General features: G+C 42.6%; 5 protein-coding genes across 7 annotated transcripts; all 5 read right to left on the bottom strand.

The window, feature by feature from the left end:
- Nucleotides 1-6,847: 6,847 nt before the first annotated feature.
- On the bottom strand, nucleotides 6,848-8,329 carry LOC105009733 (NAD(P)H dehydrogenase [quinone] 1-like). 2 transcript variants are annotated; one of them, XM_029113598.2, is made up of 5 exons: nucleotides 8,199-8,329; nucleotides 7,724-8,040; nucleotides 7,521-7,634; nucleotides 7,331-7,432; nucleotides 6,848-7,225 (listed from the first exon to the last, which is right to left on the bottom strand). In XM_029113598.2, exons 1-5 carry the CDS (start codon nucleotides 8,200-8,202, stop codon nucleotides 6,926-6,928), a joined length of 837 nt encoding a protein of 278 aa, XP_028969431.2. In that variant the 5' UTR covers nucleotides 8,203-8,329; the 3' UTR covers nucleotides 6,848-6,925. The 2 variants fall into 2 exon arrangements, with proteins under 2 accessions (XP_028969431.2, XP_028969432.2); XM_029113599.2 differs by having other exon boundaries at nucleotides 7,724-8,022; nucleotides 8,199-8,328.
- Nucleotides 8,330-9,850: 1,521 nt separating this feature from the next.
- Nucleotides 9,851-11,312, bottom strand: LOC106024688 (NAD(P)H dehydrogenase [quinone] 1). Its single transcript, XM_029113674.2, has 5 exons — nucleotides 11,206-11,312; nucleotides 10,732-11,030; nucleotides 10,529-10,642; nucleotides 10,339-10,440; nucleotides 9,851-10,233 (listed from the first exon to the last, which is right to left on the bottom strand). Exons 1-5 carry the CDS (start codon nucleotides 11,207-11,209, stop codon nucleotides 9,934-9,936), a joined length of 819 nt encoding a protein of 272 aa, XP_028969507.2. The 5' UTR covers nucleotides 11,210-11,312; the 3' UTR covers nucleotides 9,851-9,933.
- Nucleotides 11,313-12,793: 1,481 nt separating this feature from the next.
- On the bottom strand, nucleotides 12,794-14,278 carry LOC114828714 (NAD(P)H dehydrogenase [quinone] 1-like). Of its 2 annotated transcripts, none has more exons than XM_029113595.2 (5): nucleotides 14,171-14,278; nucleotides 13,697-13,995; nucleotides 13,494-13,607; nucleotides 13,304-13,405; nucleotides 12,794-13,198 (listed from the first exon to the last, which is right to left on the bottom strand). In XM_029113595.2, the coding sequence occupies exons 1-5, from the start codon at nucleotides 14,172-14,174 to the stop codon at nucleotides 12,899-12,901; spliced, it is 819 nt and encodes a 272-aa protein (XP_028969428.2). In that variant the 5' UTR covers nucleotides 14,175-14,278; the 3' UTR covers nucleotides 12,794-12,898. The 2 variants fall into 2 exon arrangements, with proteins under 2 accessions (XP_028969428.2, XP_028969427.2); XM_029113594.2 differs by having other exon boundaries at nucleotides 13,697-14,013; nucleotides 14,171-14,189.
- A 1,546-nt stretch (nucleotides 14,279-15,824) lies between these two features.
- On the bottom strand, nucleotides 15,825-17,228 carry LOC114828786 (NAD(P)H dehydrogenase [quinone] 1-like). Its single transcript, XM_029113596.2, has 5 exons — nucleotides 17,125-17,228; nucleotides 16,699-16,997; nucleotides 16,496-16,609; nucleotides 16,306-16,407; nucleotides 15,825-16,200 (listed from the first exon to the last, which is right to left on the bottom strand). Exons 1-5 carry the CDS (start codon nucleotides 17,126-17,128, stop codon nucleotides 15,901-15,903), a joined length of 819 nt encoding a protein of 272 aa, XP_028969429.2. The 5' UTR covers nucleotides 17,129-17,228; the 3' UTR covers nucleotides 15,825-15,900.
- A 1,359-nt stretch (nucleotides 17,229-18,587) lies between these two features.
- LOC114828788 (NAD(P)H dehydrogenase [quinone] 1-like) lies at nucleotides 18,588-20,073 on the bottom strand. The gene is made up of 5 exons (XM_029113603.2): nucleotides 19,967-20,073; nucleotides 19,455-19,750; nucleotides 19,252-19,365; nucleotides 19,065-19,166; nucleotides 18,588-18,959 (listed from the first exon to the last, which is right to left on the bottom strand). Exons 1-5 carry the CDS (start codon nucleotides 19,968-19,970, stop codon nucleotides 18,660-18,662), a joined length of 816 nt encoding a protein of 271 aa, XP_028969436.2. The 5' UTR covers nucleotides 19,971-20,073; the 3' UTR covers nucleotides 18,588-18,659.
- Nucleotides 20,074-25,067: the final 4,994 nt, after the last annotated feature.

Genomic DNA, 25,067 nt, shown 5'->3' with positions numbered 1-25,067 from the left:
GAGAACCGCACTGCTTCACACACGCGCACACACACGCGCATGAAACTGAGCCAAGTACACACACTCAATGTTCACACCCCCCTAAAGTTATAAATAAATAATTTTGTTCTAAAAATAATTTTGTAAATAATTCATTAGGTTCCTGTTTCAGTTAATGCTGAGATTGAGCATTGGGAAGGTGCTTGCAGAAATTTAAATAAATTATTCTGAGGTTTTCATCAATCAATAATTTCTGAATGTGGTTATACAGGAATTTTCGGAGGTATTTAATTCATGGAATACCAGCTTCCTGACATCACAGACCCATTGATTGTGTACGTGTGTGTGCGCATGTGTGTTTGATGTGTATGTGTTCTGTTCTCCCGTGTACCAAATACACCAGGCGTGGTTGTTAAGGTGGCAGTGCTTTTTCTGGAATTTTGCAGCCTCATTTGACTTCAACATGGTGCCGACCTTTGCTGACAAGGTACAATCTGTGGTTGAGCGGCCTTTGATTTCTGTTCAGTCCCTCCGGGGCTGGTGTTTGGGAGACCTAGTCCACGCAGGCTGGTGTTCGGATTGCAGGCAAAAGCAAAGAGGTTAGCAGGGCGCTGAGATCATGGGATCCGTGGGATGGGATCCTTAGAACAATGTGCCTTTAGCGTCAACGCAGACAACAACACTTGTGATGATTGAATTCCATTTGAATGCAGAGGGTATATAATAATGTTCAGGAAAATAATAATGTTGACATTGTTTGAAATACAGTGGTTGTGTTTTATTCACCCTGTTTTATTCCACCCGCCCCGGTTTTTGAGATTTTATTAGCGGATATTTTTTTTTCCTTTGATGGTATGGATTGTTTTGTTGTTGTCAAAAACTGAATTAAACCCATTTTGATTTCACTTTGGAACACAATAATATGTGTTTAAGTCCAAGGGGTGAATACATTCTGAACCCCAGTGTATTGGTGGTATGCAAGACAATTTGAAGAATGACACAATTCATCTTAAACACTGTGTCCGTGCAGTTGAAAGCAATCAAGTCCCTGGAATTTGCAATGTCTGTACGATCCTTATATAATTCACAATATTATGTAGTCCTAGAAATAATACTGTATAAGTAATATCATATATAGTAAGCCTAAGTAATAATCAGTAGGACAAATATTATACTGGCATATAAGTAATAAGGCTACACTATGCATGTACAGGGCAACAAAACACACTAAAACATTAGCGGGTCCTCAGCCATTAGGTCAACAAACTGGGGTTCCTTCACAGAAACACGCCTGAAAACCTCTGTGCCAATACAGGCAACAGTAGAATACATTAAAGTGCTATACCATAGTCTTTCAATTGTATTTTCATCATTAGTCCCCTGCAAGATGTTGCCCAAGCTTTCACATAGAGTAATTCCCACACTGAACAGTAATTAAAACAAAAGCTAGAGAGAAAAAAAAATCTGCTGAAAATCAGTCAGTTTGCAAATGCATAATTGGTTGAGAGAAGTGTAAATGGAAAAGCAGAGAAGATGCATTTGCTGTGGGCAGAGCACACACCTGGGAGCATCACTACCGGGAATCCCCTAGTGGGTATGAATGTTCATGAAATGCTAATGTTAGCATCCCCATTAAAAAAACATCCACTTCAATTAGCAACGCACACTAAGCAGCTAAATGCTATGGAAATCTCAATGATCTATTGAAATGGGCATCAGACAGAACACCTGTTCCTGGTTTACAGGTTGGTCGGGGGGAAATGAATGGGTATATCAGTGTGACAGGGGTCCCTCTGAAACATTCACGAAGAACAAGTGATAACCGTAATTGACAGAAATGTGCAGAAAGAGAGAGACATTCTCATTTGCCTTTACCCCTAGCAATGTCTTTTTACAGATGATCTGAACCCGACCGTCTCAACCAGTGCATTTTTACAAAGGGCATGCATTTTTTTTTACTTACTGTATATCTTTGTCATTTTCACACCGCCGGAACACCCTAGGCCACAGTGTGTACACTGCCGTGTTTTTGTATTGGCCCACCATGGGAAATTATCTGGGGCATGACTGCATGGTGATGACTGTGGATTAAAGATGGCGCCTGGCAACAGATCCTATAATATGCAAATAATGACTGTGGCCCACCACCCATATCATGTGAAACATGGTTCAGGCCCAACACTTAACCATGATTCATAATGTCAGTTATACTCTCCCTGTGTGTCAAGACGCACTGTCATAGATAACTGAGCAACTATGCAGCCCCTCTTGGTCTGAGGAAATGTAGTAAACCAAAAAAAAACACACCAAGATTGAGTGCATAACATTCTTACAAGTAGTGAGGGACAAGAATAGAAGTGAGGAGTAACTAACACACTTTGGATCATGCAACCTTTCCAATATACAAACATGCAATATACAGATCCGCTTGATTTGTCCTGTTCGCCCATTCCAGTAGGTGTGTTTGATCGTAATGTAGGCACATAGTAAGTCTGATAACATTCTGTTCTGCATCGGTCTCTGTGACATCGGTCTCTGTGACATCGGTCTCTGTGACATTGGTCTCTGTGAATATCTTTGTTTCTCTGTCCCTTTCTAAGGGATCTGTTAAATTTCATAGAAACAAAAACAACTTAAACCAACAAAATACCCCTGACCTCTTTACTTTATAAAGGTGAATCTGCAATCAATAATGGAAAAGGAAAATTTTAAAAAATCTCATGGAGTGTAGCACATTTTGGTGATTTGTTGTACCTCAAACATGACTCAAGAATGGCTCATTTGTTTTCCATTTGACCAGTTGTTTTCAGCTACGTTTCTGTCAGATGTTCTCATTTTACCACCTGTTCTGCTATATACAGTGGGGAGAACAAGTATTTGATATACTGCCAATTTTGTAGGTGTTCCTCACTTACAAAGCATTTAGAAGTCTATCATTTTTATCGGAGTGACGGAATCTAAAACAAAAATCTAGAAAATCACATTGTATGATTTTTAAGTCATACATTTTTATTTTATTGCATGACATAAATATTTGATACATCAGAAAAGCAGAACTTAATATTTGGTATAGAAACCTTTGTTTGCAATTACATAGATCATACGATTCCTGTAGTTCTTGACCAGGTTTGCACACACTGCAGCAGGGATTTTGGCCCACTCCTCCATACAGACCTTCACCAGATCCTTCAGGTTTCGGGGCTGTCGCTGGGCAATATGGACTTTCAGCTCCCTCCAAAGATTTTCTATTGGATTCAGGTCTGGAGACTGGCTAGGCCACTCCAGGACCTTGAGATGCTTCTCACGGAGCCACTCCTTAGTTGCCCTGGCAAACCTACCATTGTTTTGGGTCGTAGTCATGCTGGAAGACCCAACCATGACCCATCTACAATGCTCTTACTGAGGGAAGGAGGTTGTTGGCCAAGATCTCGCGATACATGGCCCCATCCATCCTCCCCTCAATACGGTGCAGTCGTTCTGTCCCCTTTGCAGAAAAGCATCCCCAAAGAATGATGTTTCCACCTCCATGCTTCACGGTTGGGATGATGTTCTTGGGGTTGTAATCATTCTTCTTCTTCCTCCAAACAGGGCGAGTGGAGTTTAGACCAAAAAGCTCTATTTTTGTCTCAACCGACCACATGACCTTCTCCCATTCCTCCTCTGGATCATCCAGATGGTCATTGGCAAACTTCAGACGGGCCTGGACATGTGCTGGCTTGAGCAGGGGGATCTTGCGTGCACTGCAGGATTTTAATCCATGACGGCATAATGTGTTACTAATGGTTTTCTTAGAAACTGTGGTCCCAGCTCTCTTCAGGTCATTGACCAGGTCCTGCCATGTAGTTCTGGCCTGATCCCTCACCTTCCTCATGATCATTGATGCCCCACGAGGTCAGATCTTGCATGGAGCCCCAGACCGAGGGAGATTGACCGTCATCTTGAACCATTTTTTAATAATTGCGCCTTCTCACCAAGCTGCTTGCCTATTGTCCTGTAGCCCATCCCAGCCTTGTGCAGGTCTACAATTTTACCCCTGATGACCTTACACAGCTCTCTGGTCTTGGCCATTGTGGAGAGCTTGGAGTCTGCTTGATTGAATGTGTGGACAGGTGTCTTTTATACAGGTAATGAGTTCAAACAGGTGCAGTTAATACAGGTAATGAGTGGAGAACAGGGGGGCTTCTTAAAGAAAAACTAACAGGTCTGTGAGAGCCGTAATTCTTACTAGTTGGTAGGTGATCAAATACTTATGTCAATACTTATGTCATATATTATTTAAAAATCATACAATGTGATTTTCTGGATTTCTGTTGTAGATTCTGTCTCTCACAGTTGAAGTGTACCTATGATAAAAATGACAGACCTCTACATGCTTTGTAAGTCGGAAAACCTGCAAAATTGGCAGTGTACCAAATATTTGTTCTCCCCACTGTATTTCTGTCAACTTTCCTCCTGAATTTGGAAGTCAGTCAGTAAGGTAACTAGCTAGGCAACACTTGAACATGTTGATAAATCAAAGTCACAAGTTGTTGTTGCCAAGGTTAAGGTTTGTTAAATAGGCTAACTAGCAGATTCATAAAATACTATGGATGTTTTAGGCCACCTAAGAAGGTTGTTTAATGGTATTTATCTGTATCAGTAAGTGACTGATTGTTATTTATGACGTGGGGTATACAGAGGATAACACCATATTAAAATTGTTGACCCTCCCCTTCCTCGAGCCTTCAGGAACAAAAACATGGCCCTCCCCATGCAAAATCCAGATTAAAAAGTAGATTGAGCGCATTTGGTCTTAAAGACAAACCCTACTGCTCAACAATATGCAAACAAAGGTACCCGATACGATACTGTAGGCCCACTGTACAAACAACTGACAATCAAAGTGGAAGTATTAAAACATATATTGCCTAGATAAACTATATATCTAAAATGTAGAACATGCACTAACTTAAAAATTTAAGCGCCTGAAAATTCGAGCCCATAATATAGGGTTGTTTATAGATATATGAATATTGTTAACACCTACGTAACCATTGTTTTAAAGAATACCGATGTACATGCGGACTATGCCTAGTTTCATAATTATTGTGTTTATTTAATAAATAAATTTAAAATAAAATATATATATATATATTAATTGCTGTTAATTTAGCAGTATTATGCTGGCAGCAATCAGATTTTCTTTATCACAATAAAAGCCATCATTGATATTTAAAAATAAAATGTCATTAAATGACAGACTAGATTGACAGATTAGATTAACTATATTGTTTTAAATATTTCATGGCTTTTATTTTGAAAAAGAAAATCTGAGTTAGAGCTGCTAGCATAATATCCTGCTGCTAGACAATTGGTAATGAAGCCCCGAATGGCTAACAATATCAGAATTCAAGGCCCCGCCCGGTTGTGTTTTGGTTGGGGCTGAGATCACAATGCCTGGGTCACAATGTCTTCAGCTGGCCTTCATGCTACTAGCCTTTCCTCCAGATCACTCAACCCTGTTTTAACACAGGTAGGATTTAGGAATAGCTCGCTGAACCTGTTCTGAGTGTGATTTGTCTGCGCTAAGCCGACCTTCCTATAGTTTTAATTTACAATCAAGTCATTGACCCGATGTATAAGTTCTTGCACGGAGTTGTGACTCTTCTTCTGTTCCCTTATCATGTTCTTTGTTGTCCTTTCCCACTATGCGAAGCAATATGTTTTTCATTGACGCTGTGCTGTTGTCAAGAACAAGCCGTGTCCCTGATAATTGTCTGCATATTGGCGCTCAGCATGCAATCCTGAAACCATTCCCTTTCTACATGAAGTTGGAAAAAGGAACAGAACTCGTAGGCATACAGACAGTCCAACCATCCACACGTTCCGTTTGCTACATTCGGGAGCAGCAACTCCAACACACGATACGTTCCACTCTTTTCCCCATCGGAACATCTCCCTTCAACTTTGAAAGTCCACTGAATATCCCAAAGAATCTACAGTGAACAGAATGCAATTCTTTAGAGAACTTCAACTCCTGCAATGTCAGATTATTTTTTGCTTTTTCAAACCTTTTTTCCCCCACTACATATTGCATTATATCCATGATCTGGATACGCCAAGCACAGCAGGACTAATCAAATAGCCACTAGGTGATATAGAACAGTTTTCCACAAGTCAATATGTAAATTCCCCATCTGTCTTTGCTGACGAATCGCATCCATGTGAAAGTTACATATACTGCCACTTACAGTAATGGAGTGAGGCCGGTCACAGCCTACCAACATGTATTCCTGCTCAAACCAGCCTCCCTGAGAAATTGGGACAGCCCTTGCCAACACCACTCACCCCTTCTATATTCCACCACCTACCCTGCGGCTGCTCACAGCACATTCAACTGCTACAAAAGTCTGAATACTGAAATGTAATTAATTATAAAATGACCCTCCCTTGGAATTAACTGTAAACCCTCTCCAAGACTGAAAGTAAGCGCATGACCCTCCCCATTTCCCTCTGGGCCTCATGTTTAGTTACGATCTCGCCTTAAATGTTTAATTGCTAGTTGAGTGTGACAGAAAATACAAAAGAATCCTTTCCGAAAATATATTTGGGGAAAGTGAAATGGTTGCATAGCATTAACACATTCACCTGGTCCAAAACCTTAACAGCCTACAGTCACATTTTTAAAAGCGGAGAAATCTTTTTAAGTCTCAGAATTAACACTGCGGTAAACCATGCACAAAAGCAAACGTGCTGGGGAGCCTAGTAGTAAGGCAGAGGTTATGCTTTTAAATGCAAAGTGGCAGTGATTCTTTAATCTATGGATCAGCCCATCCTCCCAACACAGTCTTATGCAATTGAAATTCAGATTGTAATTTCAAGGAAGCAGTTGATATTAACACCTGTTTATTTCTAGAAGCAAATGCTGAAACAAAACAGGAACAGTTGATTTGAAACAGATTTCCCATTACACCCCAGCTTTGATCTGGCTGTTGGGAGGGATGCGTTTGCCAAGGTGAGTGCCAACTGTCAGGCCAAAGGCTTCAGACTTGTGCTTCTCCTCAATAACCTCTTTGAGCTGGAAGCCCCGCTCACAATCAAAGCTGTCTGAGGGGGTGAAGGAGAGAGGCATCTCTCCCAGAAGCCCTTGTAGTCGTGTGCGCCATGCCTCCAGCATGGTAGAACGAGCCTCAGAAGAGATGTGATGAGGAGCCCAGAAGATCTGTGGAGCCAGAACCTGGAAGCCACAGTAGTGCAGGACACCATTCTACAAGGGAACAGAATTACATTACACTAAGTAGAGACATTTTTGTCTGAGTAATGCTTCAATGAAAGCCCAGTCAATACTAGTGGTTCCTTCTCCAAACATCACCTGCAGTGGCCACAAGGTGATGTTTATGTCTCCGTTGATGCCATTGGAACTGAACATGGACTCAGAGGATCCAGTTGTGAAAGACAGCATGACTTTCTTCTCCTGGAGAAGGAAGATTCATGTGTAAAGACTGACAGCCCTTCAGAACCTAGAAGCATGAACACAGCCATATGGCATAAGGACCCCTTACCTTGAAAATACCTTGACTGTACCTCTGTTCTGAGGTGTAGGCAAAGCCCATTGTGAGAACCCGGTCAATCCAGCCCTTCATAATGGCAGGAACAGTGAACCAGTACATGGGGAACTAACATTCCAATGAAACAGGTTAGTGTACATTTAGAAAGGCATCAGTGGATGATACTGTCTGAGGTCCAATAATCCAGGATACCTCACCTGGAATATGACAACATCTGCAGCAGAGAGTTTGCGTTGTTCCTCAGTGAGGTCAGCAGAGAGCCGTCCCTCCTTCCATGCCAGCATGGTCTCCTCTCCATAATGGAAGTGCTCAGCATCCTTCACCTCTCCAGTGATGTCATCAGCCGTAGCAGAAGGGTTAAACTTCATGGCGTAGAGGTCAGACACCTCCACCTGACACCCCTGAGCCCTCAGGACCTCAACCGCCGCATCTTTGGCTGCAGCGTTAAACGACCCAGCACTCTGGTGGGCGTATACAATCAGTACCTTCTTCATGGCTGAAACCACATATACAACTTAATTACAAGAAAAAAAACATCAACAAAAAAGTACATTCAAGATATTGTAGCTGGTCAGCAAACAAAGAATCTATAAGTGTCACAAACGGTACCAAAATCATAACTCCCAAGAACAAAGACTGTTACAAACAATAGTAATTTAAAGTAACACTCACCCATGGTCAAGTCTGTTGGGCTCTGTCTGCTTTCAGTGAGATGTCCAGTGTAACTTAGAGCGGAAAAGAGGAAAAAATATATATACTTTACATAACAACAGTCTGAGGCTACAGCTTTTATCGTGCTCTGTTATCCAAACACACCCTCTCACACAGGTGCCTGTTAATCAGCAGTTAAGATAATCACCTGAGATAACCCTCAACCAATGGTAGGTGTGCTAGAATACATCAGAGGTATTTTCAGTAGTGATGGGAAATCAAGCCTTTCTGAAGCAGTTTAGTCATTCTTCAAATTGGGTTGAAAATGGTTATATCTGAAGGCTTTTGAACTCACTGCACAGTGGTTACACCTGGATATTGTGTCATAACATTTGATAAGATTTCCTGGTGCAGTGGTTAGGCGCCGTGTATCACATTGTTCTTGCCTTTCAAGCTAGCTTCTTTAAACTGTGTATCTGTTGTAGTTTTGGATTATAAAGGGAAGCGTGATAATAATCACTAAATTAAATCAATTAATCGAAAAATAATAAACAGCATCCTTTGAAGTCAAACATTATGCCAAACTCAATCCAGATTCGATATAGCACCACAAGGTTGCGCCATGGCTGGATTGAAAATGTTGACATTATATTTCCTTAATTATTAAAAAAGGTGACCACAAGAGGTGTGTATTTGAAAGCCTCAGACACCAGACAGCCATAGAAGCCGGCATTTTACAAAACAACTGTGATCAACTAAAGCTTTTCGATGTCATCAATCACATGGTATTGTTACACCCATGCAAGTCTCAGCCCTTCTAAATTAATCAGATTGGAACGAAAATTAGAAGCAAGCCCCGGAGTGTCAGGGTTGTGCTTGTAATCAGTTTTCAGTTCACTTAAACACTTATGTTGAAAAAAATTGCACTGAAAATTTCTCCACAAATTTAATGAGTTCACAACAGGAGACAGTTTGCTTGCATGTTGGACATAGCATGGTTGGGCTTGAAACAGTTGCAAAATCCAAAACCACTTCCCCTCAACCCTCCACATATACAGGCTAGTTAGTGCTTATTACACGAGACAGAAAAGCTAGATCCATCTTACTTTACATAATATCAAGTGTTGGAATTTACTCCGGCATGTCTGATGCTTACAGTGCAGAACTGCAGCTGTTGACCATGGGAAATGTGCACTCCAATATAGTTATGACCAAATTCTTTACACTTGCAAAAGCCGGGAGGGAGTATTGAATGTGTGGCACACTACCTGGGAATGTGACATTTCAAGCTATTAAAATATGCACACAAACACAACGCTAGCCTCAAGTATTCTCCATGTCTCGGAAAACTGTACTGTAAACAAGCCCCAGAAGGGTGCATGAAGTAAAACCAACAGCATACAGGGAGAACTGAAGCAGTACAGGATTGGTTGCTGCATTATGCAGATTGAGCTAGCAGATAAATGGTCACGGGCAAACTCTACACATTGTATCAGGCCTTTTGCAAATGCAGGGGGAACTACCTGGGAACAGGACATTTCAGACCTTACACAAGTAAAGTATCCCTGAATGATTGTCAAACATGTACAATAACCAAAATCATAAAGACCCCATAGAGAGTATAAGTAGTCTTCTAGACTTGTGAAACAGGTGGTAAGGGAAGAGCACATCATACATTAACAGTAATGTTTATTTCTTAAAGCTGCACAGCAACCAGACAGCACATACAGAAAAGCAGAACAGTCGGTTAACGTTTCTACACCCCAGATTTGATCTGGCTGTTGGGTGGGATGCGTTTGCCCAGGTGGGTGCCAACTGTCAGGCCAAAGTCTTCAGACTTGTGCTTCTCCTCAATAACCTCTTTGAGCTGGAAGCCCCGCTCACAATCAAAGCTGTCTGAGGGGGTGAAGGAGAGCGGCATCTCTCCCAGAAGCCCTTGTAGTCGTGTGCGCCATGCCTCCAGCATGGTAGAACGAGCCTCAGAAGAGATGTGATGAGGAGCCCAGAAGATCTGTGGAGCCAGAACCTGGAAGCCACAGTAGTGCAGGATACCATTCTACAAGGGAACAGAATTACAGTTCAGCAAGTAGATCCAATTTAATCTTAATAATGCTTCAATGAAAGCCCAGTCAATACTAGTGGTTCCTTCTCCAAACATCACCTGCAGTGGCCACAAGGTGATGTTTATGTCTCCGTTGATGCCATTGGAACTGAACATGGACTCAGAGGATCCAGTAGTGAAAGACAGCATGGCTGTCTTCTCCTGGAGAAAGAAGATCCATGTGTAAAGACTGACAGCCCTTCAGAACCTAGAAGCATGAACACAGCCATATGGCATAAGGACCCCTTACCTTGAAGATACCTTGACTGTACCTCTGTTCTGAGGTGTAGGCAAAGCCCATTGTGAGAACCCGGTCAATCCAGCCCTTCATAATGGCAGGAACAGTGAACCAGTACATGGGGAACTAACATTCCAATAAAACAGGTTAGCGTACATTTAGAAAGGCATCAGTGGATGATACTGTCTGAGGTCCAATAATCCAGGATACCTCACCTGGAATATGACAACATCTGCAGCAGAGAGTTTGCGTTGTTCCTCAGTGAGGTCAGCAGAGAGCCGTCCCTCCTTCCATGCCAGCATGGTCTCCTCTCCATAATGGAAGTGCTCAGCATCCTTCACCTCTCCAGTGATGTCATCTGCCGTAGCAGAAGGGTTAAACTTCATGGCGTAGAGGTCAGACACCTCCACCTGACACCCCTGAGCCGTAAGGACCTCCACAGCCGCATCTTTGGCTGCAGCGGTAAACGACCCAGCACTCTGGTGGGCGTATACAATCAGTGCCTTCTTCATGGCTGAAACCACATACACAACTTAGTTATGAGAAGAAAAAAACATCAACAATTAACATTCACGATATTGTAGGTGTTCAGCAAACAAAGAAGCTATAAGTGTCACAAACAGTACCAAAATCATAACTCCCAAGAACAAAGACTGTTACAAACAATAGTAATTTAGGGTCACACTCACCCATGGTCCAATATGTCTGCTTTCGGTGAGCTGTTCAGTGTTACTTAGAGAGGGAAAGAGGGAAAAAATAAAAATACTTTATGTAACAGTCTGAGGCTACAGCTTTTATCCTGCTCTGTTATCCCAAACACACCCTCTCACACAGGTGCCTGTTAATCAGCAGTTAAGGTAATCACTTGGGATTACCCTCAACCAATGGTAGGTGTGCTAGAATACATCAGAGGTATTTTCATTAGCCTAGTGATGGGAAATCAAGCCTTCCTGAAGCATTTTCATCTTTTGTCAGATTGGGTTGAAAATATGTTAATTCTCGAGGCTTTTGAACTCACTCTACAGTGGTTACACCTGGATATTATTTCATAACATCTGACAAGATTTCGTGGCGCAGAGGTTAGGCGTCATGTACCCCATTGTTCTTGCCTTTCAAGCTAGTTTCTTGAAACTGTGTATCTGTTGTAGTTTTGGATTATAAAGGGAAGAATGTGATAAGATTCACTAAATTAAATCAATTATTTGAAGAACAATAAACAGCTTTCTTTGAAAGTTTGAGATACACATTTTGGATTCGATATCGCACCACTGTTACTGATTAAACCTACGATGCTACTGGGTTGCGCCATCGCTGGAGTGAAAATTTTGAAATTTTTATTACCTGAATTATTAAATAAGGTGACCCAAAGAGGTCTGTATTTGAAAGCCTCAGGAATCGGACAACCGTTGAAGCCAGCATTTTACAAAACGACTGTGATCAACTAAAGCTTTTTGATGTCATCAATCACATGGTATTGTTACATCCACGCAAGTCTCAGCCCCTCTACCTCGATAAGATTTGGCTGAAATTTCAAATGCAAGCACCAGAGTGTGAGGGTGGTGCTCATCAATTTTCAGTTCACTTCAACATTAAGGATGAAAAACTTTGTATTGAACATATTTCTCCACAGATGTGAGTTCAACAGAATTGGAGATAGTTGGCTTGCATTTGGTGGATGTAGCATGGTTGGGCTTGAATCAACAGCACCATCCAAAACCCTCTGCCCTTAGCCCTCCATGTGTACAGGTTATTTAGGGCTTGTCATTATAGGATAAAACACTCAACCCATCTTCAAGTACATCATTTAGTGTTGGAATTTATACCAGAATTCGTGAGACATACAATGCAGAACTGCAGTGTCAATCATGGGAAACACATGTGCACTCCCCAGAGCTTCAATATAGTTAGGACCAAACGTTGTTTACACTTGCAATAGCCAGGGGGTGTTATGAACAATGTGACATGTCCAACTATTGATATGTGCAAGTCAAAACAAAGGGGTGCATGAAGTAGATCAAGCGGCATACATGGGAGTCTGAAAGAGTACAGGATGGGGGATATTTTTTTTAGTTACAATTACACAGATTGAGCTAGCAATTAATTGGCAGAGGCCAAATTCTACACAATATTTCAGGCCTGGGAACAGGATTTAGTTTCCCCCTTTCATTCCAAGTCAACCTTATCCAGGTAAAATTCCTGAAAGTGTCATTTTAGCAAGTACAAAAACCAGAAGACCCCATAGTGAGTTGAAGTACTCCTCTAGACATGTGAAACTGGTCATAAGGGAAGCGGATTTGACACGTCAACACCATTGTTTATTTCTTAAAGCTGCACAGCAACCAGACAGCACATATGGAAGAGCACAATAGTTGGTTAGTGTTTCTACACCCCAGATTTGATCTGGCTGTTGGGTGGGATGCGTTTGCCCAGGTGGGTGCCAACTGTCAGGCCAAAGTCTTCAGACTTGTGCTTCTCCTCAATAACCTCTTTGAGCTGGAAGCCCCGCTCACAATCAAAGCTGTCTGAGGGGGTGAAGGAGAGCGGCATCTCTCCCAGAAGCCCTTGTAGTCGTGTGCGCCATGCCTCCAGCATGGTAGAACGAGCCTCAGGAGAGATGTGATGAGGAGCCCAGAAGATCTGTGGAGCCAGAACCTGGAAGCCACAGTAGTGCAGGATACCATTCTACAAGGGATCAGAATTACAGTTCAGCAAGTAGATCCAATTTAATCTTAATAATGCTTCAATGAAAGCCCAGTCAATAGTAGCGGTTCCATCTCCAAACATCACCTGCAGTGGCCACAAGGTGATGTTTATGTCTCCGTTGATGCCATTGGAACTGAACATGGACTCAGAGGATCCAGTAGTGAAAGACAGCATGGCTTTCTTCTCCTGGAGAAAGAAGAGTCATGTGTAAAGACTGACAGCCCTTCAGAACCTAGAAGCATGAACACAGCCATATGGCATAAGGACCCCTTACCTTGAAGATACCTTGACTGTACCTCTGTTCTGAGGTGTAGGCAAAGCCCATTGTGAAAACCCGGTCAATCCAGCCCTTCATAATGGCAGGAACAGTGAACCAGTACATGGGGAACTAACATTCCAATGAAACAGGTTAGTGTACATTTAGAAAGGCATCAGTGGATGATACTGTCTGAAGTCCAATAATCCAAGATACCTCACCTGGAATATGACAACATCTGCAGCAGAGAGTTTGCGTTGTTCCTCAGTGAGGTCAGCAGAGAGCCGTCCCTCCTTCCATGCCAGCATGGTCTCCTCTCCATAATGGAAGTGCTCAGCATCCTTCACCTCTCCAGTGATGTCATCAGCCGTAGCAGAAGGGTTAAACTTCATGGCGTAGAGGTCAGACACCTCCACCTGACACCCCTGAGCCCTCAGGACCTCAACCGCCGCATCTTTGGCTGCAGCGTTAAATGACCCAGCACTCTGGTGGGCGTATACAATCAGTACCTTCTTCATGGCTGAAACCACATATACAACTTAGTTATGAGAAGAAAAAAACATCAACAATTAACATTCAAGATATTGTAGGTGGTCAGCAAACAAAGAAGCTATAAGTGTCACAAACGGTACCAAAATCATAACTCCCAAGAACAAAGTCTATTACAAACAAAGGTAATATAAAGTCACACTCACCCATGGTCAAGTTTGTTGGGCTCTGTCTGCTTTTAGTGAGATGTTCAGTGTAACTAAGAGAAGGGGGGGAAAAAGGAAAAAAATAAAAAACTTTATGTAACAACAGTCTGATGCTTCAGCTTTTATCCTGCTCTGTCATCCAAACACACCCTCTCACACAGGTGCCTGTTAATCAGCAGTTAAGATAATCACCTGATATTATCTTCAACCAATGGTAGTTGTGCTAGAATACATTAGAAGTATTTTCAGTAGTGATGGGAAATCAAGCCTTTCTGAAGCATTTTAGTCTTTCTTCAAATTGGGCTGAAAATTGTTATATCTGAAGGCTTTTGAACTCACTCCACAGTGGTTACACCTGGACATTATTTCATAACATCTGACAAGATTTCGTGTTGCAGTGGTTAGGCGTCATGTACCCCATTGTTCTTGCCTTTTAAGCTAGCTTCTTTAAACTGTGTATCTGCGGTTGTTTTGGATTATAAAGGGAAGCGTCATAAGATTCACTAAATGAAATAAATTAATCGAAGAATAATAAACAGCATCCTTTGAAGTCAAACATTTTGCCAAACTCAATCCAGATTCGATATAGCACCTCTAGGTTGCGCCATCGCTGGAGTATAAATGTTGACATTTGTTTACCTTAATTATTAAAAAAGGTGACCACAAGAGGTGTGTATTGGACAGCCTCAGGCATCAGACAGCCATTGAAGCCAGCATTTTACAAAACGCCTGTGATCAACTAAAGCTTTTCGATGTCATCAATCACATGGTATTGTTACACCCATGCAAGTCTCAGCCCTTCTAAATTAATCAGATTGGAACGAAAATTAGAAGCAAGCCCCGGAGTGTCAGGGTTGTGCTTGTCATCAATTTTCAGTTCACTTAAACACTCACTTTGAAAAAAATTGCACTGAACATTTCTCCAAAAATGTTATGAGTACACAACAGGAAATAGTTTGCTTGCATTTGGTGGATATAGCATGGTTGGGCTTGAAACAGTTGCTAAATCCAAAACCACTTGCCCTCAACATATACAGGCTAGTTAGGGCTTATTACACGAGACAGAAAAGCTAGAGCCAGCTTACTTTACATAATATCAAGTGTTGGAATTTACTCCGGCATATCTGATGCTTACAGTGCAGAACTGCAGCTGTCAATCATGGGAAAGGTGCACTCCAATATAGTTATGACCAAATTCTTTACACTTGCAAAAGCTGGGAGGGAGTATTAAATGTGTGGCACACTACCTGGGAATGTGACGTTTCAAGCTATTGAAATATGCACACCAACACAAATCTAGCCTCAAGTATTCTCCATGTCTCTGAAAACTGTACTGTAAACAAGCCCCAGAAGGGTGCATGAAGTAAAACCAACAGCATACAGGGAGAACTGAAGCAGTACAGGATTGGTTGCTGCATTATGCAGATTGAGCTAGCAGATAAATGGTCATGGGCAAACTGTACACATTGTATCAGGCCTTTTGCAAATGCAGGGGGAACTACCTGGGAACAGGATTTATTTTTCCCAGTCATTCCAATTCAGACCTTACTCAAGTAAAGCATCCCTGAATGATTGTCAAAAACATGAAGACCCCATAGAGTGCTTAAGTAGTCTTCTAGACTTGTGAAACAGGTGGTAAGGGAAGAGCACATCATACATTAACAGTAATGTTTATTTCTTAAAGCTGCACAGCAACCAGACAGCACATACAGAAAAGCTGGTTAGGGTTTCTACACCCCAGATTTAATCTGGCTGTTGGGAGGGATGCGTTTGCCAAGGTGAGTGCCAACTGTCAGGCCAAAGTCTTCAGACTTGTGCTTCTCCTCAATAACCTCTTTGAGCTGGAAGCCCCGCTCACAATCAAAGCTGTCTGAGGGGGTGAAGGAGAGAGGCATCTCTCCGAGAAGCCCTTGTAGTCGTGTGCGCCAGGCCTCCAGCATGGTAGAACGAGCCTCAGAAGAGATGTGATGAGGAGCCCAGAAGATCTGTGGAGCCAGAACCTGGAAGCCACAGTAGTGCAGGATACCATTCTACAAGGGAACAGAATTACAGTTCAGCAAGTAGATCCAATTTAGTCTTAGTAATGCTTCAATGAAAGCCCAGTCAATACTAATGGTTCCTTCTCCAAACATCACCTGCAGTGGCCACAAGGTGATGTTTATGTCTCCGTTGATGCCATTAGAACTGAACATGGACTCCGAGGATCCAGTAGTGAAAGACAGCATGGCTTTCTTCTCCTGGAGAAAGAAGATTCATGTGTCAAGACTGACAGCCCTTCAGAACCTAGAAGCAAGAACACAGCCATATGGCATAAGGACCCCTTACCTTGAAGATACCTTGACTGTACCTCTGTTCTGAGGTGTAGGCAAAGCCCATTGTGAGAACCCGGTCAATCCAGCCCTTCATAATGGCAGGAACAGTGAACCAGTACATGGGGAACTAACATTCCAATGAAACAGGTTAGTGTACATTTAGAAAGGCATCAGTGGATGATGTTGTCTGAGGTCCAATAATCCAGGATATCTCACCTGGAATATGACAACATCTGCAGCAGAGAGTTTGCGTTGTTCCTCAGTGAGGTCAGCAGAGAGCCGTCCCTCCTTCCATGCCAGCATGGTCTCCTCTCCATAATGGAAGTGCTCAGCATCCTTCACCTCTCCAGTGATGTCATCAGCCGTAGCAGAAGGGTTAAACTTCATGGCGTAGAGGTCAGACACCTCCACCTGACACCCCTGAGCCCTCAGGACCTCCACAACCGCATTTTTGGCTGCAGCGTTAAACGACCCAGCACTCTGGTGGGCGTACACAATCAGTACCTTCTTCATGGCTAAAACAGATATGCAACGTAGTTACAAAAAAAGAGTTTGAAAAAACACTTTGAATTCAAGAAATTGTAGGTGATCATCATACAGTTCCAAACAATTAAGACAACTTCAATTTTGATCCACACTTACCCATTGTTACAGCTGCTGGGTGCTATCTGCTACCAATGAGAAGCACAAAGGACCTTAGAGAGACTTAAGCATATATTGAGACTACTGCTTATATCCTGCCCTGTTAGCCCAAACACACCCTCTGACACAGCTGTGTTCTAAGCTGCAATTAAGCTAATCAACTGTGATTGCCTTCTGCTAGTGGTAGGTGTACTAGAATTCATCTGAGATATGTTCAATTTACTTAAAGGGGCACTGTGTAGAATCCTGCTTTTAATGTTTGCAAGACTGAATTCAAACAATAAAATGACTTGTCTCCTGCTCCTCTTCCCTCACTGAACAAGACTGGAATAGTATTAGCTAGTCCGGGGTGGGGGTTAGTACTGAGTGTCTAAAGCGAGTATGACAAGAAAACATTGCAAATTGACTGATGGACTGGCAAGACAGTTTTTAGTGAAGAATATCTCAGGCACTCTGAACATTTTTGAAAAAATGAAATTTACTGTGATTTTCCTAGATCAGTAAGTAAAAATAAGCTCAACATTTTTATATCACAGCAAGGCTTTTATTCAGTTGAGAGCCAATAATTTATTGCAAATAGCAAGCCATACTTACAAATCTACTTCAATTTAAAACAGACAAATGTAATATTTTTATTCCTTTTAGGTTTTGCTGTTGATGACAATACATTGTTAGCCTACAGTAGTGATGGCCATACGAGGCTTCATTTCCATTATGCTAGCAGTGCTAACTCAGTTTTTCTTTTTCAAAATAAAGGCCATCATTGAAATAAGGCAATATAGTTCAAAATCTAGTCTGTACATTTCAATGTCCTTGTGTTCTTTTTTGACTAGATTAACTATATTGCCTTATAAAATACAGTGATGGCTTTTGTAATAAAGACAATCTGAGTGCTGCCAGTATATCCTTCTAAAATAACCCCAATGAAGCCTTATTTGGCCATCACTAGCCTACAGTATTGGGGTGGAAATGTGTAATTGCCACTGTAGCAATCAATTTGCCAAAATGGACCACAATGGTCATTCCTGGTAGTTAGCACACCATGATTGGCAAATCAGTTTCTCAGATGCACTGTCATTTGCCATTTCTGAATTCAGTTTACCTATTGGGAACTGCTTCGAGAACCAACAACCACCGAAGTTGAAAGCAAAACAATTCAGAAAACCTTTACAGGTGAGAGATTTGTTGGATTATGACTAGAGTTAATGACTGTTGCCCTGGGAAACAGTTAGTGGCAAAAACCACATTCCAGACATTCCTCCAGACCTTCTGAATGTTGAAGTATCTGGGAATGACATTTAGGTTACCCTACGGTGCCAACTAAGACCTTACCCAGATGAGGAAAGGACCTGTCAACTAAATGGTCCCCCCCCCCCCGCCATGACCAATCCACTAGAAGGAACACAGACAGAGTTCGAGTAGTTGTCTACGCGGCCAAAATGGCAGTAAGAGTGAGCACTTAATACATAAACAACATTGTTTATTTCTTAAAGCAGCACAACAGACAGCACATACAGAACAGCACAACATTTGTTCTACACCCCAGCTTTGATCTGGCTGTTGGGTGGGATGCGTTTGCCCAGGTGAGTGCCAACTGTCAGGCCAACGTCTTCAGACTTGTGCTTCTCCTCAATAACCTCTTTGAGCTGGAAGCCCCGCTCACAATCAAAGCTGTCTGAGGGGGTGAAGGAGAGCGGCATCTCTCCCAGAAGCCCTTGTAGTCGTGTGCGCCAGGCCTCCAGCATGGTAGAACGAGCCTCAGAAGAGATGTGATGAGGTGCCCAGAAGATCTGTGGAGCCAGAACCTGGAAGCCACAGTAGTGCAGGATACCATTCTACAAGAGAACAGAATTACAGTTCAGCAAGTAGATCCAATTTAGTCTTAGTAATGCTTCAATGAAAGCCCAGTCAATACTAGTGGTTCCTTCTCCAAACATCACCTGCAGTGGCCACAAGGTGATGTTTATGTCTCCGTTGATGCCATTAGAACTGAACATGGACTCAGAGGATCCAGTAGTGAAAGACAGCATGGCTTTCTTCTCCTGGAGAAAGATTCATGTGTCAAGACTGACAGCCCTTCAGAACCTAGAAGCATGAACACAGCCATATGGCATAAGGACCCCTTACCTTGAAGATACCTTGACTGTACCTCTGTTCTGAGGTGTAGGCAAAGCCCATTGTGAGAACCCGGTCAATCCAGCCCTTCATAATGGCAGGAACAGTGAACCAGTACATGGGGAACTAACATTCCAATGAAACAGGTTAGTGTACATTTAGAAAGGCATCAGTGGATGATACTGTCTGAGGTCCAATAATCCAGGATACCTCACCTGGAATATGACAACATCTGCAGCAGAGAGTTTGCGTTGTTCCTCAGTGAGGTCAGCAGAGAGCCGTCCCTCCTTCCATGCCAGCATGGTCTCCTCTCCATAATGGAAGTGCTCAGCATCCTTCACCTCTCCAGTAATGTCATCAGCCGTAGCAGAAGGATTAAACTTCATGGCGTAGAGGTCCGACACCTCCACCTGACACCCCTGTGCCGTCAGGACCTCAACAGCCACCTCTTTGGCTGCAGCGTTAAATGACCCAGCACTCTGGTGGGAGTACACAATCAGTACCTTCACAGCTGTAACAGAAAAACAGTTAATCCAGGTTAATTACTAAAATGTTCTATGGATGGGATAAATTCTAGGAAAAAGTTTTTTTTGTTTGGGCAACAGTCACTCCTAATGGCAGGCCAGCAGAACTAGGCTTGCCTGATTCCTTTTCCTATTGTAAATGTATTAAGTTACACCAAAGCAATTCAATTGTTAAACCAAATTTTGCATTAATATGCCCTTACCCATGGTCAGGACTCTTGGGTGCGGTTTGCTGCTCGTGAGAAGTTCAGGTTCAAAATATCAGAACTAGCTAATAGTGAGAAACTCACTAATACTAACATAGACCTGAGACTGCTGCTTTTATCCTACTCTGCTAGCCCAAACACGCCCTCTCTCACAGCTGCCCATCAATCATCAATTGCTCTAATCATCTGTGATTAGCCTTTGCCAATGGTAGATGTGCTGGTATACTTGAGAGGTGCGTTCAATTTCGCTTAAAAGTTGTTTGTCACAGAACGTTTTTTTAAGCAGTATCTTTGGTTTGTTTCTATGGCATTTAGAAGTCAAGTATTCAAAGAAATTGTACTGTGTCTAGGAAGTGATTTCAGACAATTTATGTCCATTGTTTTTAATTGTTCTAGTCTATTTCTGTGAAAGAGAACACGACTTTAGCTGCTTTCAGTTTTGTGCACAGTGTCACCTTGGTTTTCGGTTATACAAGAGTAAAACCATGAGCAGGGTTGTTTTGCAGGATAGTGTTATAGGATCCACAGGCTCTAATGGTTCCAATGGAGCCCTCACAAGTCCCAACCAGCACTGACATGGGATGTGCCTACCATTCTCACCCGACAAGCTGGACACATGCACTCACCTCGACAAGCTGGACACATGCACTCACATTTACACACAACCGTCACTGGACAATTTTTGCACCTTCTATATGTTTTAGTAATTTATTATCTCAGTTTACTGTTTTCATGCTCTGTCCACTATTCTTATTGTTTTTATTTCCTTTGTACAAAATTGATGCACTAACAGACCAGAAAAAAGTCCTTTGCAATAAAATGTATTCTGATTCTGTAAAGTGGAGAAAGGGCCTTGCTCAAAGAGCTCTTGAATAGTCTTGGCTGTGACGAGGTGATTATTTCCAAAATGTTGTTCCACATTTGGTATGCTAAAGGTATGCTAAAGGTTCCCTCACACCCCACTATGTGTGTAGAGCTGTTTCATAAACTAAAGTTAAAATGTTCTCCTTGACCCAATGACTTTGGGGTTGGATGAGTAGTCTGAAATAATTTGAATGGCTTGGCATGGATGCCTAGGAGGATGGCTTGTCATGATCTTCAACTCTCCCGAACCTGGTGGTTGAGATGAGACAGGTCCATAGATTCAGTTGGATGTCCCTAAATTGTTAAAGGAGAAAAAAAAATTTTTTTAGTGCAGAACTGGAATCATCTGTGTCTGGGAAACCAACTCATAAACATATGTAATCGTACTCTGAGTCTGTCTCCATCTCTCTCAGACTTGCATGAGATCTTTCCACATACCCTCTGTCTATACAATGTTTTCAGGGCCCAACCTGTTGCTAGGTAACCCTGGGTCACAGCTGGTGGCTAAGTCAGACACTTCCTCTCCTGTTATGGTGGAGCTGGGCCTAATTTATTAGTCTGATACAGGAACGATGAGCCAGGATGGGCTTGTACAGCACTAAGGCCTTGAAAAATGCCACGGCCCAAGTCCATGCCATATTCAATTTCTACTGCATTTCTCACAGAAAGGGAAAGCCATTCTTTTTGAAATGGACTATTTCTGGAGCTAAATTGGATCGACTGAGAAGAGGTGGAAGGCTGTATCTGCATACTCTCTCATCACCTCACTGCTCCTTGTTCTGTTGTTAGCAACAGCATTATGGGTGTTTCTACGTTCCATTGGGAAGATATGTCCCCAGCTGTGTAAAGACCATGTTTTCACACCGTTGATGAAACTATGATATAATTAACCTAAGGAGTGCATTAGGGTTATAAAAAAATCCACCTCTTATGACATCCTCCACATAGGCCTACAGCAGGACGACTTTTATGCAGATAAGCCGAAAGATGGTGTCACAGCTAACTCGCAGCACCCTCCCAAAATGTAGCTGTGATTGGCGCCAGTGGAAAACCCATCTGGTGCTGATTCAGCACCACCGGAATAGACAGTAAGTTTATGTAGCTTCACTGAGCTCTATGGCGCTGAAGATCAGGTAAGCCTATCAACAGCTTATAAAATGCTGTGAAATCCATAATGGTTTTATATGCTGAGCTGGACAAACATACAATAAATCAATCTGGAGCGTCCACGCGCATCCTGTCTGCTTGCCTTCTCTAAGTAGACCTAATTGGACTTTGAAAAAGAGCCAGAGGTCACAGTTCTTTCAACAGAAAGAACTGCAACAAAAGTATGTTATTTTTATTTCTCAAAGATTAGTTCCTATAATTTATTATCTATGAATATAGCATCTTCCTTAATTGCATATCATTTGTGTTAGGATTTTATTTCATGTTCATTGGTCGCTGCCGTGCTGCTTCAGACTTTCAAGCAACGGTTTGAAACCCTTAATTTGGGGGATAAACTTGAAGTAAAGCGACTTGGTGCCCATCAGCCATGGGATATTGTCATCACTCAAACTGCTGGTAAAAGTAACCGCGGGTTTAACGTGGCGTGGCTTTTGAAGAAAAAGTGGCTAACGGTTAGCATACAAAAGAAGGCACTCTTCTGTTTTCCATGTCTGCTATTTGGTGGAGATGGTACTTGGTGGAGGACGGGTTACAAAGATGTGAAACATCTTTCTGAGAGGATTGCAAAACATGAGAGCAGCGGGAGTTATCTGGACAATGCTGGGAAATTGGTTGTACTTGGAAGGGTAAATGTCGCAGCCCAAGTTGACAGTGCATACAGGCGCTCCATTGAGCAGCATAACAAACAGGTGGAGGAAAACAGGTACGTTCTCAGTCGGATCATTAAATGTATTGAACTGTGTGGAAAATGTGAAACCGCACTGCGGGGGCACAACGAGTCAGTGGACTCCCTGAATCCTGGAATATTCAGATGCATTTTCGAGACTATGTGTGAGGGCGATTCGAGACTTCAGAGGCACTATGACGCTCAGCCCATCTTCAAAGGGACATCTTGCACTCCTGTAAATCACAAATGGTGGTTGTGTTGTGATACATGTAGCCTGACAATACAGTGACAGAGAGGTTTTTGGAGTTTGTGGAAGTAAAAGATAAAACTAGACATGGCCTCTCTAATAGCATCAAGGGTGTGCTGGAACCACTGAAGCTGGGATAAAAGCTGATTGCTCAGACTTATGATGGTGCGGCTATAATGAGTGGAAACGTCCGAGGGGTACAGACGCTAATGAAAGAGACATACCCACATGACCAGTTTGGTGTTTTTAACTGCTTTTGCCACCCTTTTCTCTGGCGCTCCAAAACGTGTTGAGGCACTTGCTGAGGCAACACAGAGACGCATTCCAAGGCCACCCGCTGTACGATGGAACTTTAAAAGTAGAACTGTCAATGCAGTTTGGGAAAACCGCACTGCGCTGCTCCTGTGTATGGAGGACATACGCACACAACCAGGATGGGATGAGTCCACCATAAGTGAGGCTTACGGCCTGTCAAAAAAACTCGGGGAACGAGCTTTTTTGCAGCTGCTGAATTTTTTTTCTTCCTTATGCCAAAAGTTTATGTTTTATACAACACTCTGCAAAAACGGAGCATCGATGTATCTGGGATTAGCAGTGCGCTCACCCGTTTCAAAGGGAATGTCCAGAATATGCAGAAGCAATGAATGGGCTGCCACCGATGGAACAGACGAGCCAGGCCGATGAGTAACCAACACACCGCCGGTGATGGAGGAGACATGCGACACAGTCAGGTGGAGTTTTCACAAAGTGACCACCTGATCGCTGCCAAGCTGACAGCTCGCTCTTCCCACAATTTGTCCTGTCACTCCCAAAGTAATCGAAAAGTTTGCCCAGTGGAAGAACCGCCATTTCACCTTTCTCTTCAAGTGAGCCCTCAGAGTGAAAGCACATTTTATCATCCTGCCTTTGTGGTGCTGGTCCATGAATTGGTCATATTTTTGTGCTGGATCGATTGATATAGATGGTGACGAGTGTCAGCGTGTCCATGCTTATCTATAAAGGTTGTTGTCCTAGAATGGATCTGTATCCCTAAAAAGTTGTCTTTCCGCTTTGTTGTGGCCTTCAGTAGTGTTGAGCTCATTTCTGTTCCCGTATGGGCCTGTAGGCACATTGTTTCTGAGCTTGGTTGCATTCCTAATTTAGGTTTGTAAATGTGACAGTGATAATTGTACATGTGTGTGAGAGAGAAGGAGAGTAATTACACAAGAAGGTCTCTCTCTCTCTCTCTCTCTCTCTCTAGTATGTGTACTACAACATTTGGTAGAAGCAAGCCGCTCTGTAGTTAAAAGTGTTTTGTGGAGCCACACTGTTTGTTTATGTGTTAAATAAACACATCAAGAGGGTGTTTTGTAGCTTTACTGGTATGTATCCTAAATTTTGTCATGGTTTGTGACCCACCAATTTTTTACACATAAAAACGCCACTGCACATTTTAACATATCCCAACGCACCTGCACTTTAGAAACGGTCTCTCCCTGGAGACGGCGAGCTAGACTCCCCTGGCTCGCGTCGCAAGCCAATTACGCGCCATCTGCCCATCTCTTCGCGCCTCCAGCTCGCGCGGCGGTTGATTGTTGTTATAATATTATACGGCGCAAATTGATGCAACTGGGAGACAGAGAATGAAGAGTGACGGAACGAGGATTAATCTAATCTAGCAGCAGAACCGAACTATTCAGTTTAAAGATGGACGGATTCGAACCTGCACAGAAAACAATTCCGCCTTTACTTTTTTTATAAACCCGCAGCATTGGATGGGGGCGGGGTAGGTTGGAGTAAATCCACGTCGCTTAGTTGGTTCAGTGACTCAGTGCGTTGAGTTTCCAAAAAGTTAAAAGTTCCCTATAGCCTAGGCCAAGAAGGGTAAAGCGAAGTACGGTATAATGCCAATTACTCCTTCGTGCACGCTTTATTCTGACTACATCATTACATTATTGGACTGTAGCCGGAGACGGAAAGATTTATATGCTGCAGCGCCAATAATGTTAGAACCGTCTCGAATAAAATCGATAATTTAACACTTATTTGGACAATTTTGCATGGACGAGACACAACATCAGAGCACATTATTGGAAGCCACATCTGTTTCATACGAAATTCCTTATAATCTAGCCTGTGCGATGGTGCCGTTTCCAGTATTACCACTTTGTGTG

The sequence above is a fragment of the Esox lucius genome, chromosome 16 (assembly GCF_011004845.1).
Source record: "Esox lucius isolate fEsoLuc1 chromosome 16, fEsoLuc1.pri, whole genome shotgun sequence".
NCBI lineage: Eukaryota > Metazoa > Chordata > Actinopteri > Esociformes > Esocidae > Esox > Esox lucius.
The sequence above is the reverse complement of the archived record's forward strand: the minus strand, read 5'-3'. Positions and strand labels throughout refer to the sequence as shown.

Excerpts from the sequence above, each read along its gene's own strand:
- LOC105009733 (XM_029113598.2), bottom strand. Across the intron at positions 7,635-7,723 it reads CAGATGTTGTCATATTCCAG|TTCCCCATGTACTGGTTCAC; the intron begins GTGAGGTATCCT and ends TTGGAATGTTAG. Across the intron at positions 7,433-7,520 it reads ACAGTCAAGGTATTTTCAAG|GAGAAGAAAGTCATGCTGTC; the intron begins GTAAGGGGTCCT and ends TTCCTTCTCCAG.
- LOC106024688 (XM_029113674.2), bottom strand. Across the intron at positions 10,643-10,731 it reads CAGATGTTGTCATATTCCAG|TTCCCCATGTACTGGTTCAC; the intron begins GTGAGGTATCCT and ends TTGGAATGTTAG. Across the intron at positions 10,441-10,528 it reads ACAGTCAAGGTATCTTCAAG|GAGAAGACAGCCATGCTGTC; the intron begins GTAAGGGGTCCT and ends TTCTTTCTCCAG.
- LOC114828714 (XM_029113594.2), bottom strand. Across the intron at positions 13,608-13,696 it reads CAGATGTTGTCATATTCCAG|TTCCCCATGTACTGGTTCAC; the intron begins GTGAGGTATCTT and ends TTGGAATGTTAG. Across the intron at positions 13,406-13,493 it reads ACAGTCAAGGTATCTTCAAG|GAGAAGAAAGCCATGCTGTC; the intron begins GTAAGGGGTCCT and ends TTCTTTCTCCAG.
- LOC114828786 (XM_029113596.2), bottom strand. Across the intron at positions 16,408-16,495 it reads ACAGTCAAGGTATCTTCAAG|GAGAAGAAAGCCATGCTGTC; the intron begins GTAAGGGGTCCT and ends TTCTTTCTCCAG. Across the intron at positions 16,201-16,305 it reads TCACCTTGTGGCCACTGCAG|AATGGTATCCTGCACTACTG; the intron begins GTGATGTTTGGA and ends GTTCCCTTGTAG.
- LOC114828788 (XM_029113603.2), bottom strand. Across the intron at positions 19,366-19,454 it reads CAGATGTTGTCATATTCCAG|TTCCCCATGTACTGGTTCAC; the intron begins GTGAGGTATCCT and ends TTGGAATGTTAG. Across the intron at positions 18,960-19,064 it reads TCACCTTGTGGCCACTGCAG|AATGGTATCCTGCACTACTG; the intron begins GTGATGTTTGGA and ends GTTCTCTTGTAG.